Source organism: Pelophylax lessonae (genome assembly GCF_965119305.1).
Source record: "Pelophylax lessonae genome assembly, chromosome: 2".
Lineage (NCBI taxonomy): Eukaryota > Metazoa > Chordata > Amphibia > Anura > Ranidae > Pelophylax > Pelophylax lessonae.
In genome coordinates this window covers 473660929-473679841 of record NC_138769.1, presented here as the reverse complement: position 1 = coordinate 473679841, position 18913 = coordinate 473660929, and the positions used below count along the sequence as shown (strand labels likewise).

The following is an 18913-nucleotide window of genomic DNA, read 5'->3' as shown; positions in this document are numbered from 1 at the left end:
GGGCCGAACATTTGCCTGTTTGGCCATTCGCCGAACACCCGAATTTGTAGGGAGTTCGTCTCGAACAGTGTTTTATTGGGGCCTAATGCGGAGGATTCATCAGAATGCAATAATGAGCCTGGATGATGAACTTCATCTCTATTTGAAGGAACCTGTAATTGACAGAAAAAGTGATCCTCTTCAGTGGTGGAAAGAAAATGAGGCACGCTACAAAAGACTTGCTTCTCATGCTAGAAGATACCTTTTTGCTCCTCCTTCCTCGGTACCAAGTGAGCGTGTTTTTAGTGAAGTGGCATCAATTTATGATAAGAAAAGAAGCAGTTTACTGGTGAACATGCTGAAATGTTACGCTTTCTGCACTATAATATTGTTCTACTTAACTGGGAGTATTGATTTGAAAGTGTAGTAGTAGTGTCTGTCCACCAGTCCACTGAGTCTGTCCAATCCACTGTCTAGCTTTTGTCTAGCTATTTTTTCTAGCAGTTTTGCACTGACTGGGCTTGCACTGCAGTCAGTGCAAAACTGCTAGAAAAAAAGCTAGACAGTGGATTGGAGTCAGTGGACTACTGCTGCATTAGTGCCCCACTCACTGCTGCAATCATTTTAAATCACTACTGTAATAGTGATTTAAAATTATTGCAGTGAGTGAGTGCCCTACTGCAGCGGTAGGCCACTGACTCCATTCCAATCCACTGTGTAGCTGTTGTGTTGCCTAGCTTTTTTTCTAGCAGTTTTGCACTGGTTGCAGTAGTTGCAGTGAGTGCCCTACTGCAGAGGTAGTCCACTGACTCCAGTCCAATCCACTGTGTAGCTGTTGTGTTGCTTAGCTTTTTTCTAGCAGTTTTGCACTGACTGCAGTAGTTGCAGTGTGTGCCATACTGCAGAGGTAGTCCACTGACTCCAGTCCAATCCACTGTGTAGCTGTTGTGTTGCCTAGCTTTTTTTCTAGCAGTTTTGCAGTGACCGCAGTAGTTGCAGTGAGTGCCATACTGCAGACTGCAGAGGTATCCACTGACTCCAGTCCAATCCACTGTGTAGCTGTTGTGTTGCCTAGCTTTTTTTCTAGCAGTTTTGCGCTGACTGCGGTAGTTGCAGTGAGTGCCATGCAGATGTAGTCCACTGACTCCAGTCCAATCCACTAGGGAGAACAAAGCTTATTGGACCCACACTGTAAATTGAGTACACCTCCATCCCAATAATCTATACACAAAAGGAGAAATTGCCGGTGGGACTTTAAATGAGGAGGACTCAATGAGTCATTATAGTACAATGCGTCTGGTTTATTAATAAAACCATCATGTAAAAATTGAAGCAGTATAAATAGGTTCATATCTGAGTAATATATAAGTACATAAACATAATGATGCAAATATCAATAAAACATGACTTGGCAGTAACAGTATGCACATAAATACATCTTGATGCGTTTCATGGGTCGCATTGCCCACTCATCAGGAGTATGTGTATAAAAGCATATCTGAAAATATAATAAAGGTTGTTAGTCGACATGCAGTATGGATGACTGGTGGGGTATGGATATTCTGTGAACTTAAAACTCAAGTAGGGAGACACCATACTCGCATATAAAACCAAGTCATCTTGTTTGAAAACAGCGTTACCATACGGAGGCAGGCAATGTGTCCGAAAAGGGAGCTGTAGGAGCAAGGACCCGAAAGATTGCTACACCAGACAAAGGATGAGGCTGTACTTTGGTGTGTAGAGAATGTTTAAATATTTAAAAATAGCCAGTCTCTGAAATAGAAATGTATATATGTATGTATATATATATATATATATATATATATATATATATATATATATATATATGTATAAATATAAGTAAGTATGCGGTTGTATCATCCTAAATGATAGCTTTAATGTATAGTCAGCATTTAGAGACATGGATATGGATCAAAAAATGGAAACAATAAAAAGGTAAGGGAATGTAGACAGGGCAAGAAAAACAAATAATAATAAAAATAGAAATAAAAATTTAAAAAATAAAACATGGATAATAAAAGTAAGGTGAGTGCTGAGAGGAGGGGTGTGGAATGCTGACTATACATTAAAGCTATCATTTAGGATGATACAACCGCATACTTACTTATATTTATACATTATATATATATATATATATATATATATATATATATATATATATATATATATACATTTCTATTTCAGAGACTGGTTATTTTGAAATATTTAGTCATTATCTACACACCAAGGTACATCATCATCTTTTGTCTGGTGTAGCAATCTTTCGGGTCCTTGCTCCTACAGCTCCCTTTTCGGACACATTGCCTGCCGCCATGTGGTAGCGCTGTTTTCAAACAAGATGACATGGTTTTATATGTGAGTATGGTGTCTCCCCACTTGGGTTTTAAGTTCACAGAGTTTCCATACCCCACCAGTCATCCATTCTGCATGTCGACTAACAACCTTTATTATATTTCAGATATGATTTTATACACATACTCCTGATGAGTGGGCTATGCGACCCATGAAACGCGTCAAGTTCAACGCTTAAGATGTATGTATGTGCATACTGTTACTGCCATGTCATGTTTTATTGATATTTGCATCATTATGTTTATGTACTTATATATTACTCAGATATGAACCTATTTATACTGCTTCCTTCAATTTTTGACAGTTTTATTAATAAACCAGACGCGGTGTACTATAATGAATCATTGAGTCCCCCTCATTTAAAGTCCCACCGGGCAATTTCTCCTTCAGTCCAATCCACTGTGTAGCTATTGTGTTGCCTAGCTTTTTTTCTAGCAGTTTTGCAGTGACTGCCGTAGTTGCAGTGAGTGCCATACTGCAGAGGTAGTCCACTGACTCCAATCCAATCCACTGTCTAGCTGTTGTCTAGCACTGCAGTAGTGATTTAAAATTATTGCACTGAGTGTTTGCACTACTGCAGCAGTTTATTATGCATTAATGTACAATCAGAATTATGTGAAACTAAATGTCCCTGCAATTAAAGTTTTCCTATCAGTTCTCATGCAGTTAAGGTGTGAAGAACGAGCCCTTAATGTTAAAATTGTTAATAAATAAAGTTTTACATGTTCAGTAACAGATTTGTGTCAAAACATGTTTATTTTGCAAAATTTTAAATGTACCAAAATATTGGCCAATATCGGCCGATACGTGATGGCCAAAAAATCGGTATCGGCATTGGCATCGGCAATGAAAAACCGATATTGGTTGATCACTAGTTCAGACAGTGAAGTACTAAATAGAAAAGCAGAATCGTGTTTAGAAGTCTACGCTGAGGTTAATAACAATCGTGAACAGCAAACATTAGCAGACAGTGAAAATCTAATAGCAGGTCAGGTTGAAGCTGGGTTAGCAATGAAGGTCAGGAATTAAAGGAAAAGATCTGGTTGAAAGATCATTTAGCAATGAGCCAATGCAGAACGTAGGTTTAAATAGTGCCAGTGTCTGTGATGGACGTGCACACACACTTGCACACATGCTGTGATATGTAATGCGCCCATCCATTTAGGCTTCCATGCAAAGAAAAATGTGCAGGCTTATGCTAATGTATATGAGTCTTCCATCTGGCATGATGTTCCAGAAGTAGTTCTTCATAGGATGGTGCTGCAACATGGATGCTACCCTCTGCCTAGAGTGTGGCCTTTTCAAGAGCAATGACAGACTCAAATCCTACCTTCTTTCTCTACTCTTTTAATCATTTTATCAGGGTTCCATGCACAGGAACGTGTGTATACTTATGTGCATGTGCTTAAGTCAGATCACTAGCATGGTATTCCTGACATGGTCCTTCAAAAGATGGTGCTTCTGCTTGACTGCTGTGCTCTGCCTGGAGTGTGGCCTCCTTAAGGGCAATCTTGCTCCACTTTAATCATTTGTTCATTGCCAGTCCTCTTTTCTGAGAATTAAAGAATACATACACATAGCTCCACATGAAGCAGAAATGGAGCACTCAAATGATTCTGTCTTCTCTAGGTGTACACAGTTCAGTGTGCCTTGCAGATATAGATATTGGGGTGGGGGTCCAAGTAGATTTATAATTAAGGTAAATAAATAAGATAGATAGTTACACATTTCTCTGTATATGTGTCTGCATCAAAAATGTACACACTCACTTTGTAACTTTTTTATAATGCTTTTTATAAATCCCTTAAAACTTTATGTGAAAAAAAAGAAGATAGATAGTTACATTTAGATTGTAAAATAGATAGTTATATGAAGCAGTCAAGGACCGATATTGTCTGTAGTTCCTCATTCAAAAATACACTGCTGAAGTACACTGACCCAGCATGTCCCTTAAGACCATGCTGATTTCACAATACAACAGGAAGCTTTAAGGCAACTCTAAAGTCGTTCTGAACTTAAATCTTGTACTTTTACCTATAGGTAAGCCTATAATAAGGCTTACCTATAGGTACTGTAAATATCTCCTAAACATGCACTGTTTAGGAGATATTTACTATACATGCAGTCAATGACATCCTGAATCCTGTGCCATAAATGGCGGCTCCCTCGCGCATGCGTTAACTGACGTCAGTGCAGCTCCGGCCAGTCACACAGCCGGAGTCCTTGGACCCAGAAGGAAGGTGGAAGTGCCCTCCAGGGATGACATAGCATCGCTGGAAAGCTTAGTTCTCAAGTAAGATTCACATAATGTGCTAGTATACGATGCATACCAACACATTATGCCTTTACCTTGCAGGTCTAAAAAAATAAAAGGCACCCAGCAGTTTACGACCCCTTTAAACCTGTTTTTTTTTAAAGATTTGTGTATTTTACATGTCTCCCTCAAAGCCACGTGAATTGTCCTCGCTGCCGTATTTTTTTATTTATTTTTTTTAATACATGTTCCCTATGGCAGCATCCAGCTTCCCATGCCTTTTCGACAGTAGTTTGTCTATTAGCCCTAACCTGTCCCCCACATACTTCAATGGAATTTTCTGCTAAGTTCAAGTTTTGTAAATTTTCAACAGGATTTGAACACTCTACAAATCAAACCCGGGCAGATTCACCAATCCCTAGTTGCCAGCAGACAGTAAGAATTTATGTGAGCATTTACTGTATATTTACTAAGAGCCCAGGGGCCACAGCATATACTACCAGCAATCTGTGCCTGTTCACAATAATTTCTTACAACATCCATTTGAAGAATTTTTGTTTTGCTGTTTTCTGGCTTCAGTTTGCAGTCTTAACACACTGCTTTATGAATATATGCTGTCATATAATGACCTTGCCTGATCCATGGTTGAGAGTTCACAATGCTTTGTTATAAAGCCTTTGCATGTCGTACTTGTTTAACCATCTCCTTTTTCATTGTTGGCCTTTTGGCCCAAATCTTGTATGAAGTTCACAGTGCCTTATAACATCTTTTTAAATTTGCTTGAATGCAGTGAAGATCCTCAAACAGCTTGAAGATCATTTTCTTTTTAAATCAATTTTTTTTTAATCAAACTGTCCCATTTCCGCTCACTCAGCAAGCAAAACAAAATGGGGGTTATTTACTAAAACTGAAGAGTGCAAAATCTGGTGCAACTCTGCAAAGAAGCCAATCAGCTTCCAGGTTTTATTGTCAAAGCTTAATTGAATAAGCTGAAGTTAGAAGCTGATTGGCTACCATGCACAGCTACATCAAATTCTTAGTGTACCATTGTTAGTAAATCTCTAGTTTATGAAATCCTCCATATTGATGTATATATAGATAGCAATGCATCAATTAGGGCAAGCATGCCTGGAGGCAGCACATTAGTCCTTAAAGGCACGCAGCAAAGCAAAAGGCAGCTAAAAACATCTAATATGTCCCCGCACCATATCCAGCAAGTTAAACAAAAGTGGCAACCACCCTAATTTATAAATAGCTTTTACAGAAAAGTGCACAAGGAGGGGCTTTGCACGCAGCAAACAAAACAAACTGCTTTAGCAGTACACTTACCAGCTAGCCAGCAAGGAAGTGCCTAAGTACATTTACCCTAATCCCTTACACACTGTATATACAAAACACTCTTTAGATATGGAGGCATTCCATCATACTAAAACACTACCGATCATTTGCCCTGTCTTATCCCTATTAGAATAGATTGTAAACTGGTCATATGGAGCTTCATGGTAATAAGAGAAAAATTACAGGGGAGGCGTGGTCTAGCCATGGGATGAGATGCCTGTCTAGTTCCCTTGCTCTGCTCCTTTCCAAGGCACAGCAGCAACCCACAGCGCTGGAGACAGCTGTTATACCCCTGAGTGGAGGATCCTGTTTCGGGTCCCCTCCTGGATATGTACCGTAAGAAGTCACATCTTCAGGGATCTAGACTGCTACAGGATTTTTTCATGCAGCTGCCACAGCACAGCACCCAAGATTGAGCCGAGTGGGAGCGCCGCTCACAGACACCGCTAGAAGAAGCAATGGGCAGACACGCTCCCAGCTGATCCACCTGCCACCCCAGCTAACTGACTGGCAGGGCTCCCTGCCTCAGAAAATCCTGCCTCAGAATGCACCTTGAAAGCTATGCTTCTATCACTGCAGGCAGATATGCAGAAAGAGATGAGAGCTTCTCTTCAGCGTATGCAGGGTCATTTGGAGCATGTAGAGCAGTGCATGGATTTTCTCAAAGGACAGGTGAGTAATGTGGCACAAGTGCACAACTCTGTGGTAGAAACTCAGGATGAACAATGCTAATCCACCCTAAAACCGACCTGGAGGACCGCTCTCGGTGGAATAATATAAAATTCAGGGGCATCCCAAAGACGCTCAAGCCAGGGGAGCTGACATCTTGCCTACAACGGCTCTTCCATATGTGATGCATACAAGCACATAATGATATTGTCTTGTGGGGGGAAACTTTTTTTTCTAATAAAAGTTTACTACCGTTTAAAAAAAATATCAACCTTGTATAAACTGTTCACCGTTCCTCATGCTGAACATAAATCACTTGCTATGACAGATTGGGAAAAAGCTCTCCACATATCTGCCTCCACCACCCTGTGACACAGAGATCTTTGGAAATATCCTACCTTCTCCAAGAACATATCACGATTATCTACCCTACCCTTTCCCCCAATTGCTGGAGGAATTGTGCCTTAGAGAGCTCCCCTCCCCATATCTGGTTTGACTGACCAGTATTAAGCCCCCTCTGAACTAAAGTAGCCACCTTCCTTGAGTCACTTGCTGACACTGTTGTAGCATTGACTCCTCATATGGCTCTTCTGGGAGTGGGACTAGAGGCCTGGCCCACCCCACCCCACCCCAGTACACTCAATGATTATGAACATTTTAGATGCCACTGAGTTACTCATTGCCTGCCATTGGGGGAACCCCAACTCCCCTTCCCTTCAACAAGTAATAGCTATTCTCAATGAGCATTACACTATGAAACTCACGTGGAGCTCATTTGACAACACATACATTTTTTTAAGTTATGACTTCTTGACCTTAGATGTACCCATCCACACAGATTGGCCCCGCTTTAGTCGCGCCTTGTCAGCACAAATAAAGGAAAAGCCCATAAACTGCACTTTCTGGTTACAATGTGACCAGCTGTGATTGGAAACAGCTGTTCATGTGGTAAAGAGCCTATGTCATAGGCTCTTTACCAGGATCAGAGATGCGGTGTGTCAGAGCGATACACTACACTACTGATCACTGTGCTGTGTGCCCTCGTGGGCACGCACAAGCAGCTTATCCTGCTGGACGTCATATGACGCCCAGTCAGGATAATAGAGCAACCCTGAGGTCATCATTCTGTATATGGCGGGCATGAAGTTGGTTATGAAGGGGGGATGTCTGCAATATCTCTTTATCTCTCTCTGCTCCTACACAGACACACAGGCATGTGAAGGGAGGGGGTCAAGTCCCTCACCCAAGCAGGCTGCTCTACTCCCAAATGCTTTCTCACACAGGATGACCCTCAAACATAAGTAGCAAAACTTGTTTTACAAATCAGTAATACTTAGCATTACCTTTCTGTTCTTATTCAGGTAACATTGTCACATTTAGCACAGACAAAACAACATGCATTTGTCATATCTTCATAGAAGTACCATGTCCTCAACATTAGCTTGCTACAAATAATTTGAACATACACACATATCTTACGTTACTGCAATATTACAATCTGAGCTTTCAGCTCATCATTTTTAAATTCAAAAAAGCTAATTTCTCTGAAACTTGCCTACAGTCCAACACTTTTCCTATCACAAATTGAGGCTTCCTGACAATACACACTTGTATATCAGTCTCTAGCCAAATTTATCAAACTAAAAACAAAATCGAAAGATGGTGTCCAGTCGTGGGGCACCCCAAAAAAAAATGGGCTTGCATCTGATCACCTAAAGGCATCTCAATTAAACCAGCTAAGTATCTGATACATTTTTATGCTTTCTGAATTTGCTATGGCTTACAATACAAGAATACAACATTAAACCCAGCACAAAATATCTAGCACAATTCTGCATCATTATTTATATCTCTAGTTTACATAAATCAAACACCCTACTTCTGGTACCAAGTGTTTTGTCACATTTTTGGGGTTGTGTTCGATATGTGCAAAGAGTGATAACACAAATACTTAGATGTATAGCATTTATTAAAGAGGGTGACAGAAACAAATAAAGATAAAGAAAATATGACAAAAATACTTAACTAAAGATGCTGTTTTGCCATGGAGTCCCCTGCTTTTACGCCAGATTCTTACGCATGCATAATGCAAGTTCTGGTGTGAGACTAGCTTATTAGAGTTTGGGCTGTGGTAGATACAGGCTAGTATGTGAGTAAATGACCAATTACAGTGATGGACAGTGATATCACCTTTAAAGGGAGATAGTGGGCTTGGTTATCCTGCATTCTTCAAGCTTTTAAGTCAGTAGATAAAGCAATACATATGGCTCCTTGGCCAAGATTTGGAGGCCTAAAATGCATTAGTGAGCCACATTATGAATAAGGAAATATGTATTTGCAACTTCCCCATCACCATATCATTATTTTCTATCACCTCATAAATGTCCAAGTGGTATGTATTAAAGTCAACTTTCCTCTGCTCACTTGCACTACAGTGTCTCTGAAATAGTCATCTAGTGCATGTGTAGTGAACAAAGCCTTGCTGCTGTCTTCACAATGATGTAGAAGTAGGGTTGGTCATTAAGCAGAGAACACAGTATTATTCTTGCAGTTCTGATAGTTTCCCTTAATCTTTAGAAGAACCTCATGAGTGGAGGGGTTGGGGTGGGGGGGGGGGGTGTAGAAAAGTGGTGTCTGCATAACTGTAGACCACTCCTGTCACTTATCTACTGGCAATTCTATCTGTTATGAAAGTCAACAAGTCTACTTAGGAGACAGGCTGTAGCAAAAGGATGGCTGGCAGCAGGAGTTTGGCTGCAGTTGAAGCGGGGTGGCTCCAAGACCACTATGAATCCCATAAAATTAAACGTTATATGACAGAAACCACACTGCTTCTAGACTAATAGCAATACCAGGGGTGAGGGCTACATCTGAGAGAAGATACATTGGGGGGGGGGGGTTGTCATAACTGGAGCAGCCAGAATCTTGAGCAGCTTTTCTTGACAACCAGTTAGTTCTGAAACTGAAGATTGAAGCTGATTGGTTGCTATGCACAGCTGCTCCAGATCCTGTCTGCTCCAGGTTTGATAAATTCCCCTTATTGTTCCTAGGATTTAATATTGCCAAGTGATCTGCAGCTGACAAGGAAACTACATAACAACAAGGTAGTGTTGTAGCTGATAGAGGCTAAGCTTCTCCCTCATCAACCAAATAGGGTTCTACAATATTAGCAGTGTTCTACAACACATGTGTAACTATTTGGTTTTACCATACTCTGAAAACACTGGTTGCTTTGACTTATTGATGACTTTTCACATAAAAGAATAAAACTATTTTGGCTGCAAAATGGTAACTATTAGGTCTTTTGAAAGTCTAGTCTTTTTTATATCAATAATCTTTTTTTTTTATTTCCCTTTGGAAGCAAGGCTTATGAACTTGCTTACTTTGATTATACCTGTATCTCCCACAAGGATTGATGGCTGACATCCATGCTTTGCTCCCATTCTGATATTAGCATGTGCCACCCACAGCTGTTCTCTCCACCAGGTTATAATCCTTGCACACCCAGGATAAAGCCACCTATTAGAGCATAGATTCACATTAAATCAGGGCATCCTCTGTCAATCTCTTTGATTTTTGGATAGGTTGATCTGCTCTGAAAAAACTGCTCATATTGCTAGTAAGGAATGAATGTATAGAAAGGCCATATCTCTGTTTCTATCATCATCCTCAATGTTGGTCCAAGATGCTGATAGTTAGTATTAGTGCTGAATACATTAGATAAACTGCCAAATCATCCTGACAAATCCTGCTCCATTAATCAGCATTTTAGTGTGAAAATGCAATTGAATTGGTTGCAGAAATTGAGGTAAATATGTGAATTGTGCTCACAGCAAATTGATAAGCAGACCCAGTTTACTCATCATTGGCGCTGCTATGTTGTGCTGTGCTAAGGAGATAATGACTTCTGACTTTCCTGACCCAAATACTTTTCAAAATATAGAAGCCAGTGGGTTAGCGTAATGGCCTGGAAATGACCATTTTCAGAAGATGATTGGAAATGTGAGCCCTAATACAGTATGTATTCCAAGATTGGTTCCCTTTTAAGCTCAGTATATTTTTTTCAAATGGTTCACCCACTATCCAAAAATAATGTTCTGAGCTGTTATTGATGGGACCTACCCCTTTTTTTCCCACATCATGCTTTCTTGCTCAGGTTCTCATAAATCATTTTTATAAGATATATCCAAAATATGCCTCTTTTTAAGGGTGTCATTTAAACTTCAAACTTTTCTTTTACAAAATGTAAATGAACTGATCTTAATATACAGTGTTTATGCATTGGAAAACCCACCCAATGTGTTTGTATTCCAGAAGCCCATTAGAAATCCTATCATCCTGTGAATTCATCAAGGGCTCTCAATGCTTAGTTCATGCTGCTGCCACTTACCCCTCACTTAGTCCAATCTGTAAGAAATCCGTACTTTGTATTAACAAACAAGATGTAAATTAATAACACATTCAAGAGGGAATGACTAGTGACAATTGGAAACCCAAAACTAATTTTACATTTTGACATCCTTCCCAAATTAGTCTACAGCCTAAAGGATAGGTTCACCTTTCAAAACAAAAATGCACATTATTTGCAGGTAAAAAAATGTGTATTTATTATTTTTTATTTTGGGGCCTGTAAAGCAGTGCACCAGCGATCAGCAGATCACTGGTGCCATGCAGGTCTCCTTCAAACCTGTCAATATATCTGTGTACACTTATATCTCATATGGGCAGGCAGATACACTGAAGAAATTAATGAACTACCATGGAACTCCATGGCGCTGTGGTAGTTCATTGAGAACTACAAGCTGACAACCGCAATGGATGGTTGTAGTTCATTCACACACAGAGCTGTATGAATGAATGATAAGGTGTGTGGGTGGAGTCCCGCACGGCCGCACTAATTTAAAAAAGTGACAGCTAGTACAGGAAATAGCTTCCTGTACTGCTGACACAGGGAGGGGGGGGGGGCAGTGACTGCAGCATTGGGAACATGTTACATGTTATACCCTAAAAATGGGTGGAACATGTAACACGTTCCCAAATGTGAACGTTTCCTTTGAAGTAGTTTACCCATTTTAATAAATAACTTTTACCCCCTTCCTCCCCAGCCCAATTTTCAGCTTTCAGTGCTCTTGTACTTTGAATGACAATTACTCAGTCATGCAGCGCTATACCCAAACACATTTTTTATCTTTTTTTTTTAGACAGAGCTTGCTACTCCTCCTGAGTAAGGGAATACCACATGTGTGAGACTTTTTCACAGCCTAGCCACATAGAGGGGCTCAAAATCCAAGTAGCTTTCTAGAGGCTTAAATTACACATCTTTCCTGACAACCTATCACATTTTTTAAGGTCCTGGAGCACTAGGACAGAGGAAACACCCACAAAATGACCACATTTTGTGTATAAATGGGCATGTGATGCATGGGATTGGTGGACCAGTAAGCATAAAATCCATTTTTTGTAAGCCCCATTTTAATTGTGAGGCCCAAAAATAATTTGAAGTCCTCCACTGTGAGACATCTCCATTTAAATGGACGAGCATAGGATGAATTGAATTGTTCGCAATATATTGCTGGGCAAAAAATTGGTCTGGTCCACAATCAACTGAAGTAAATTTTCAGGGAAAAATATTTAAAAAAAATTAACTTATGAAAATGTTTCAGTGTTAGCCTAAACACCTGGCTGTGCGGTATGGAGGGGATTGTAGCTGATCCTGGGCTAGAAAGCAGCCATAATGGGTTTGCAAGTGTGTATGGGAGATATGTTTGGGCCTTAATTCTTGGAGTCTGATGTGATACCCTACATATGGTGTCCACCTGGAAGGAGTAAAGTCCTGCCTGACCTATAGTCCAATGACTGGTTATCACATTGAGCATGATAAGATAAACATCCCCCAGCAAACTATTTGTCAAAATTCTTACCCCAGCACTGGCAGTTCACAACTTCCAATACTGCTGGCTCCAGCCCTATCAGTGCTGCTGCCTCAAACTTCCAGTCTTTACAAACAAAAATACCAAAAGTCAGTGCAGTCTCAAGCCAGTTTGTTAGCTAAAAGAAGGGAGGGGTAAAGAGAAGCAGGGGAGTGCCTTGCCATCTTAAGCTATGAGGCTGTGTGTTTTTATAGATGCACACACTGTAGGGAGACACAGCTCTAGTCCCTGCATGCAAGGGTAGCTTTATAGGACCCTGCAAGAGTAAGGAGCCACCCTAATTCAGGAAAAATAGAAAAGCGGTCATGGCACCAACTTTAACCGGAACATAGGCAAGGATTAAAAGTTGCATATTCAGGGAATGAACAGATAGAAAGAAGAAGGGGAAACAAAGACAAGATCACAGGTTAGGTTACTCCAAATAAAGTACAAGGAAGTAAAGGAGGCAAGGATTAAATGAGTGGGAATAGAGACAGAGACTTGCTGACTTAACAATATCTTGCCTTAGTTGAATATTTGACAAATGTTTATAGATTAATGAGCTGGAAATCTCCAGAGGTCTTTTTTTAGACCTAGGAGATGAGAAAAAGGATGTGGACATTGTCTCTGTAAGCTATCTACCGATTATGGAGTTATATATTATGTAATGTTTTTCTTTTTTGTTTCTGAAAATTCCAAATAAAAAATTATAAATATAAAAAAATAAAATAAAAAAAAAAGTTGCATATTCAGTAAGTTATTAAATTAGCTGTGGAGGGTGCTTAAAAACTGATGTTTTAATATCGCTTTAAGCAGTATCTACCATTTTGTTTTTAATTTCAGCATATATATATATATATATATATATATATATATATATATATATATATATATATATATATATATATATATATATATACAGTACATATCAGCACTAGATACAGTTCTGGTTGTAAACGATGGAGTACGATTTTGCTGTCTGTAAAAACCAGTAAAAATCAGGTTCATGATCTTCCTGTATACCTGTAAGATGTCCAATATTGGTTAAAATGTTGTCTATTTCTTTAAAAATGTATGTTGAAACAACAAACTATTTAATGCTATTCGAATAAATACATTATCTGCATTGTGTATTTGTCTATATGTCTATTTCTAGCGGGCCCTTTTTGAAAATATATATAACTCCCAACAATAACACACAGCTTTCCAAACAATAGCTCAACTGCTATTATCATATTTATTTCATTATATTTCTCCTTGTGTTTATAGATTGCTCTTGCTGGCTTTTGCGATATGACTAGATAAATATTTACACATAGGATTTGAAGGGGTTTGAAGGATTTGGCCTGTTCTGTTTTAAGAAGATCGCTGATATATGTAAAGATATAATATTGTTTTTTCACTACTTCCAGGATTATTCAGTAAAGCAATATAAAGGATAATAACAATGTGCAAGAAAAAAAAACAAAACAAAACATTGCAACCAATTGGGATTCAATGTTAATAAATCCAATGATAGAAAACTGAAATCTCAATAGCCATGATGTGTATAGCATTGACCATCTTATCACTGCTCTTTTCACTAATAGAAAGGTTGGAGCAATTAAAAAAAATAATAAGTGAGGCATTAATTGTACTTTAGTCAATGTCCATGCTACAAAGATGGTCTAGCTGGATTTAGGAGATAAGTCACCACCACCAATAGCACCAAACAAACTGACTCTTACCGTCAGGATGATATAAACAGATCACACAACAATCCCACACGCTGGATCCTGATTATCCCTGGGACTCCACCAATAATGACCAAGCACTCAAAATAGTGAAAGGGTGAATGATTCCTCTTGTGGCCCAACTTTCAAGATGACTTAAGCGTTTCTGTGGGCTGTTTCCTTCCAAAAATATGACCACTGCGTCCTCCCTCCGGCACAATGACGTCACGCGCCTGGTTACCCACACGACGCGGCGTCTTGTCACCAATGACGTTGTCAGGGGCGTCATCATCATCATCGTCATGCCCCTGATGACGTTATTGGTGACAAAACCCTGTGTCAGGCGGGTAACCAGGTGTGTGTCATCGCGCCGGAGGGAGGACGCAACAGCCATCTTTTTGGAAGGAAACAGCCCACAGACACGCTTAAGTCATCTTGAAAGTTGGGCCACTTGAGGAATCATTAAGGATTATCATCCACCCTTTCACTATTTTGAGTGTGTGGTCATTATTGGTGGAGTCCCAGGGATAATCAGGATCCAGCATGTGGGATTGTTGTGTGATCTGTGTTTATCATCCTGACAGTAAGAGTCAGTTTGTTTGGCGCTATTGGTGGTGGTGACTTATCTCCTAAATCCAGCTGGACCATCTTTGTAGCATGGGCATTGACTGATGTAACCCACAGGATTATATGCACACCCTTCTTTGGACTGTTATATTTATTACTCATTTTACCTTTGTTTGTTTAGCGCTACATTCCTCCCTTTTAACATTTTGTGTATGTAGTATCCTGACGTATATGCAGCAGCTTCTATTAATATTAATTTTTATTTGTAAGTTTTACATTATTCCAAGCGCAGCTTCTGTTTTGAATTTTGTTATTAATTGTACTTTACTTGCAAATAATCCAACTTTAGCAGATTTTCCTCCTTTGGTGGCTATGCGTACTGGGCCTTGCCCAATTGGAGCATTGTCTTGGAACATCAGGGCTTCCTTTGGAGGCAGCAGCAATTGCTACTTACCCTTGAAAATGTTAGTTATAGCATTCAAGTATCTTAGGTATGTGGTAATAATTCTAAGTGGGGTTCATTTACAAAAACTGGAAAGTGCAAAATCTGGTGCAGCTCTGCATAAAAACGAATCAGCTCCCAGGTTTTATTGTCAACGCTGAACTGAACAAGTTGGAGTTAGAAGCTGATTGGCTATCATGAACAGCTGCACTAGATTCTGAGTGCTCCAGTTTTAGTAAATCTCCCGCAGTGCACACTGATTGAGATTTTGTTGTGCAGTTGTCCTCTTGATGAGGGTGCAGTGGTTTTGATGTGTGGAAACCTAACCTTGTTACAGTCCTAGGCTGCTTGGCCCCTGGCAGAACTGGCAGAACTGTAAGGAGAGTTAGGGGTTGATTTACTAAAGGCAAAAAAACTGTGCACTTTGCAAATTGCAGTTGCACTCTGCAAGAGCAGTTGCCCAAATGCCTAGTAAATGAGCAGAAGCTCTGCTGACTTTCATCATCCAATTATTTGCAAGCAAAAATGATGTTTTTTTGTTTTGTTGTGATTGGGTATTCTTTGCAAAGGGACACTTTACCTCACTTAGGGTCCTTTCACACGGCCGCTCCGTGTGAAAGGTCCGCTGCGGGACTTTTTTTTTCCACGGAGCGGATGACATTTCTGTCATCCGCTCCGTATGCCCGCATATCATCCCATCCGTTTGCGGATGATATGCGGACATAATGTAAGTATATGGCACTGCGGATGTCAGCGGATGACACCGCTGACATCCGATTTTCCTTCCTTTCCGTTTTTTACACGGAAGAAAAAATGGGGTTCTGTTCCATTCGTAAAAATGGAACAGAACTGAAAGGAGGAAAATCGGGTGTCAGCGGATGGTATTCCGCTGACACCCGCAGTGCCATTCACTTACATTATGTCCGCAAATCATCCGCAAACGGATGGGATGATTTGCGGACACACGGAGCGGCCGTGTGAAAGGACCCTTACTAAAGGCTCATACACACTATAAGAAAATCGGGCGAACATTTTCATCCAAAGAATTTTCGTACAATTTTCATATTTGCGTGTACAGAGCTTTCTACAGATGATTCAGAATTTTCGTAAGTAAGGGACAAACTCCAAAAAGTTTCTAGTACGAGAAAAAACAAACGATTTTCGTTTATTGTGTACCGTTTTCGTGCGATTTTTGTACAAGAAAAATCAGAAGGGAAAGACTGCGCACGATCAGAAACAATAAACAATAAAAAAAAGCCTTTGTCGTACAAGAATTTTCATAAGGAAAAATTCTTTCATCGGTTCCGATTTGCTGTGAAACAACGAGGAAAATTGGACAATCGTTCGCTTGATTTTCTTATAGTGTTTACCCCACTTAAGCTCTGGAGCTTTAAAAAGTGCACAGTCTATTGGTCTAGTGAAGCGAACCCCTTATATCCTCAGACAAATAAACTGTGAGTGTGTGGTGAGGAGCACCTTGTACAGACAGTCATACTGCTTAGTGATTTGTTTTGAAGTCTTCTAGTGGTCCAGGTGATGGGGTCATCCCATCATCTGAACCATGATGTTGGGGGGTCACCTTATCATCTAAAGTTCTGAACCAATGCAAGACTTACTAGCAAGTTGTACAACTGTCTGTTCTTGGCTGTCCCTCATTACACACTCAGAGTGTTATGACAGACAGGCATTTCAGATTCAGAATAAATTATTAATCCCAAAGGGATTTTGCAATTTATTGGAAAGCCTTGTTAGTGGCTTTTGGTGCTAACTGCACATGCGCTATGTTTATCCATGAGCTAAATCACAAGATAAATAGCATTGGGTCCCAGTGAGTTGAAGATGGGGTACAGTATATGTCTCACTGGCCAACATCCTAAGTTCTGTTATTTTATGCTTCGGGACAATCTACGATTTTTGCACAACACGAGACATGGCAGTTAAAAACAAACACCGCTTGGCTTTTTCTGCCAAGACTCTTTTGTTCATCCTAGTGTTACATCTGTGGAGTCAGATTTCACTTTGAACCTTTCTTTTGACAAATGGATAAAAATTCAAAATGCTGAATAGAGATTATTTTGAACAGCTGTTATGCCAGCCTGTGTCACACAACAACTGCTGGTGCCTAAAAATAATCTTTATTAACAGCAGCAAGGAATCTAGTCATGTATGACTGAAGGCATGCTTCAGTAGTACAATGTGACACCCCCTTTTTTTTTCTGCAACTTCGTACAATTAAGCCAGCAATCTTTCTTTGCTGCTATCCGAACACTATAGAAAGCTATTAACAGACAAGATTGTGAGAGCCGCAGTGCTGCAGAAGCAGAAGCAGCATCACACCTCTAATCTGAAGGAATGAGCCTGCACACCAGTCATATCCCTCTCTTCCCAATGATGTGGGATTAATAGGAACACATAGCACATATACTACGCTGGCACGTGCAGTGGCTATGCTTCAAGACACACGTACAGGTCTATGGTAACTTCAGCAGACAGGTGAAAATGAATAGAAAGCCTCTTCAGTACCTTGGAATATAAGCTGTATTGAATAAATAATGCATTGAGGGGTGAATCGGATACCTGATGGAGGAGTCTAAATAATGCACGTCTATACACAAGAGTTTTAGCAGCGAAGAATGCAGACAACTGGACCTAGGCTATCGGGCAAGATTGAAGAATGTCTCACTATCATTTTATTAAATGCTGTGAGTACTTCTTTTATGAGTCTGTATGTGTTTAATTGGTGAGCTTTATATGGTTTATGATTGGGATGAATGAGAATGTTGTGTTTCACAGGCTGATGCTCTGTGATTACTGAAGCAGCCAGTGCTGCTGGTTACAAGAAGCACAAGCTTTATGTACCTGCATTGTACTGTATACTTGACATAACTGTAGCAACTATCAAGCTTATGTTTTATTAGCCTGTACTAATCCATATGCAACCAAATATGTGTATGGTGATTGGTGAATAATGAAATGTGATGATATTCCATAACCTTGTTCCAGTGTATATTAATCATGCCTTGTGTGTGTACTGTACAAGACTGCAGCTTACTTAAAATCTAAAAATACTATTTTAAAATAGATAGAATTGGCCACAATCACTGCAGCCTATTAGGTTTCACTTGAAAATTGGTAAACATTGTGCCAGTCCATTTGTCCTAAGTGTGTTCTGTCAAGGTCATTCATAATAATATCTACTGCATATTGTAATTCTTCAGGATCATCATGAGGAATGAATTCCTTTGATGCTTGTGATGGACAGACAGATTTTCTTTCTTTGAAGCAGCTGTATAGCCACCAGGTTTTATTCTATTATAATGCTGTTATGAATAATATTTTCACATTTTTATATATTTTTTTCCTTGTTGCACCAAGCATTTAAATACATAGGATTGTGTGGTCAGTCTTCACATGTCTAAGATCTGGCTATTGGTAGTTCATATTCGAGAGCAATGAAACTGAAGGGGGGGGGGGGGGCATTAGATGGTTGTGGATTCTGCTGTGATAGTAAATCTTGTCAGGGTTATAGCTTGTGCCAGCTCAGGCATTAGAAGCCATTGCATCTAAGGCAGCTGTTATTTTACTATTTGGGATAGGATATACCTGTGATTATTTCAAGCAAGGGGACTTGTAACTTATATACAGTGCCACTGTGATATTGATAGAAATT

At 39.8% G+C, this 18913-nt stretch overlaps 1 protein-coding gene across 4 annotated transcripts in view; it reads left to right on the top strand.

Moving 5' to 3' along the window:
* Nucleotides 1–18913, top strand: part of MYO16 (myosin XVI) — a 539163-nt gene that overhangs the window by 72158 nt on the left and 448092 nt on the right. Inside the window, exon 1 of one of the 4 annotated variants that reach the window (XM_082247036.1) lies at nt 17498–17945. The exons of the other annotated variants lie outside the window; for them this stretch is intronic. Within the exon in view, the coding sequence (XP_082103162.1) occupies nt 17918–17945 (28 nt within the window). The 5' untranslated portion in view covers nt 17498–17917. Of the gene's footprint in view, nt 1–17497; nt 17946–18913 lie in introns of those variants that run through there. 4 annotated transcript variants of the gene reach the window in all.